Source organism: Mus pahari, chromosome 7, assembly GCF_900095145.1.
Source record: "Mus pahari chromosome 7, PAHARI_EIJ_v1.1, whole genome shotgun sequence".
NCBI lineage: Eukaryota > Metazoa > Chordata > Mammalia > Rodentia > Muridae > Mus > Mus pahari.
The window spans coordinates 108,118,017-108,119,432 of NC_034596.1; the positions used below are offsets into that span (position 1 = coordinate 108,118,017).

General features: G+C 42.5%; 1 gene segment (V, D, J or C); it reads right to left on the reverse strand.

Moving 5' to 3' along the window:
- Window positions 1-767: 767 nt before the first annotated feature.
- Window positions 768-1,205, reverse strand: LOC110324717. The segment is given in 2 exon segments: window positions 768-1,081; window positions 1,163-1,205. Coding segments are annotated over 2 exon segments (357 nt in total).
- Window positions 1,206-1,416: the final 211 nt, after the last annotated feature.

The window sequence follows — 1,416 nt, forward strand, 5'->3', positions numbered from 1 at the left end:
CATAAGGTTGTATTTAAAGTCATTTTTTTGCATCTGCTGTATTAGTATATCCAGGACTTGCTTAAGTTGAATAGCTGAGCTTTATTGTAATATGGTAATATTACTCTGGTTGTTTTAAAATTTTATCTTATGCTGGCATCTAGTCATCTGGCTATAGGATTAGTTTAGGTTCAGATTCAAGTTTTTGAGGTTATCTTTGATTGGACAAATAGTTTTCTTTTGGTTTCTAATTCTGCTTTGGTCTTCTTGCCTGCATATCCTGTTCTTCTAGTGGCCAGAGGGTCTTCACCACCAATAGGGTGACTCCACTGGTGTTTTTGTGGTCTGAGTGACTTTTGGAGTTTTCCAGTTGCTTTTGAGTTTCTGCTGCTCAGTGAACTGCAATGGTCACTGGGTTCTGAATATCAATGTTGCTTCAGGGTTTTGATTTGGTCTCTGGGGTTTCTAGAATTGGTTTGTCCTTCGGGAGAGCAAGAGTCTTCTAATGATGTTTTGGGCTGCAATGTTGAGCCTCTAGGATGGGGTGTCATTGAAGAATTCTGGGTTTTATTTAAGGACTATTAGTGAGCTCTGGGCATTGTACTAATTGGATACCTTAGCACTAGTGTGCCTTCCTGTACAGTAGGAATCACATGCCACAATTTTGGGCAAGAATTGATTTCCCTTACTCAAAAGTAAATTTCCCAAGCTTGGTGTATGCTGCCTGCCCCCTGTTGGTGAAGAGCTGCTCTACAAGGAGTTTTATGTCTGGGCCTACACTGAAGACTCTACACTGTGTATCTTGCACAGTAATATATGGCTGTGTCCTCAGTAGTCACAGAATTCAACTGCAGGTAGTACTGATTCTTGGATGTGTCTCGAGTGATGGAGATTCGACTCTTGAGAGATGGATTGTAGTAAGTGTCACCACTGTAGCTTATGTGCCCCATGTGCTCAAGTTTGTTCCCTGGGAATTTCCGGATCCAGAACCAGTAATTACTGGTGATGGAGTAGCCAGTGACAGTGCAGGTGAGGGACAGAGACTGAGAGGGTTTCACCAGGCCAGGTCCTGACGCCTGAAGCTGTACCTCCGACAGGATGCCTTCAGACAACAAGAATCAATTCTGTCAATCATACATTTTGAAAAACCCTCATGTCACTTGCATGAAATGGAAACACTCACCAGGAAGGGATGTCAGCAGGTACAGAAGACTCAACACTAACATCTTTTAGGCTACAACCCCTTTCTTCAAAGATCATTCTCCGGTGAGAGAGATAGGAAGTGCCACAGCCCAGGAGGAGATTTAACTAAGAGGTAGAAGATACATTTGCATGCTGGGAGCCAGCTTTGCCTTCATAACTGGAGAGGGCAGATAATGAGTTAACTTGGTTATTAAAATAGATCATAACTCTCTCCAGCTTCCTATAATATGAGTC